Source organism: Laccaria bicolor, genomic scaffold, assembly GCF_000143565.1.
Source record: "Laccaria bicolor S238N-H82 LACBIscaffold_14 genomic scaffold, whole genome shotgun sequence".
Lineage (NCBI taxonomy): Eukaryota > Fungi > Basidiomycota > Agaricomycetes > Agaricales > Hydnangiaceae > Laccaria > Laccaria bicolor.
The window spans coordinates 496,039-497,565 of NW_001889885.1; the positions used below are offsets into that span (position 1 = coordinate 496,039).

At 41.5% G+C, this 1,527-nt stretch overlaps 1 protein-coding gene across 1 annotated transcript in view; it reads left to right on the forward strand.

Moving 5' to 3' along the window:
- LACBIDRAFT_327880 (uncharacterized protein) overlaps nucleotides 1-678 on the forward strand; it is a gene marked incomplete at both ends in the record, with an annotated part of 2,622 nt that extends 1,944 nt beyond the window's left edge. The window contains one exon of the mRNA XM_001881760.1: nucleotides 65-678. Within this exon, the coding sequence (XP_001881795.1) occupies nucleotides 65-678 (614 nt within the window). The remainder of the gene's footprint in view (nucleotides 1-64) is intronic.
- Nucleotides 679-1,527: the final 849 nt, after the last annotated feature.

The window sequence follows — 1,527 nt, forward strand, 5'->3', positions numbered from 1 at the left end:
TCAATGATACCACAGAGCAACTTCACTTTACTGAGTCTCTCATCTACTATTGTTGTTGCCTCAGCTGCTAGTCCTGGTCTTCCTGTTGCTGCTGCTGCTACTACTAGCCAACCTGCTGCTGCTACTACTAGCCAATCTGTTCCAGTTGTCGCTGGCCCACCTCAGGGTGTTTGGGTTCACTTTACCCAAGAGCAGACTGCAATGGCTGACGCTCTTGAGATTCCAGTGGCTTTGCATCGCACTGGTAATGCACTTAAACTTCAGGAGCATTACACTCGCTATCTTGCTCTTCTTGAGGCTGAGAAGAAATTCAAGAAGATGCAGAAGGATGGAACTTGGCCTGCAGAGCTTAGACTGCCTGTCGGTAGAGAGATTCCGAACCTCTTCATCAGCAAATCGACCTGGCATGATTATTGGACCAAGATTTTTCCTCACATCACAGAGTATCCAGAAATGGTAAAATGGTTGAGTAATGATGAGGACAGTATGGAGACTGAAGAGTTGTTTGGGGTGAAGATGAAGGCGTATCATTTTGCAGAGTTGCTTGCATGGGTGCAGAATGGAGGATCATTGATCAAGCTGAAGAAAGGTGCAGCAAAGGAGGCATCTGCAGGCACATCAAAGAAATCGTCTACCTTGAAGAAGCCTGCTGGATCTGCTAAGAAGGTGGCCACTTGAGTAAGTATGCTAACTTTGACAGCTCAAATATTTGTACTATCATCTGGTTATATCTCATGAATTTCTTTTGTACAGTAGTTTGAATCTTTTGGTCCTGCTTGTTCTTTGCTATTATCTGGATGGTCTTGCTGGCAACTTGAGTAGTTTGGTCTTTATGATTGCTTGCACTGCATTTAGTTCTCAGTTATCTCTGCTTTTGTGGATGGAATTCTTGATTCCACATGCCTTAGCAAGCCCACAGTCTACTCCTTTCCCAGACATAGGCTTTCAAGACTTTAGTGAATTCATTATCAACAACTTTGGAGATAAAATATCTCTGCCAACAGTTATGATGATGTTGCTGTCAATGACCAACAATACAGAGCTTCTCTCTCTTCATTTCAAACAAAGTCCTGGATCTAAGGCAACATCATGGATTAAATGTCTAGCATGTGCAATTATTGAACAACTTGGCGACAATGATGCAGACACTCTATTCTCAGAAAATGAGCTATCCATGTTTAAAAATGCAACTGCCAGACAGAGTAATGTTTCATCATTGGCTGTGAAACTTGTTGAATTCTCACATTTATTGGGCCTTTACCCATATAACAATAAACAAAAATACACTGGTACTTTGCAACATATATCACACAGTTCTATTCAACCAGCACTGTTGATTTGCTCAAACTCATCTGTCTGTTTTAGTGCAGGCTGTGGATGATGTTTTTTAAAACAGAGTACACAAACACGCCATATTCCAAGAGTGACTTTGATCAAAGGCACAGAGGTCTTTAAAAATGTTCAGTTGCTTTCTGGATACTGTAACAACTGTGAACTATTTATTATGCAGATCATGAACGTACAGCT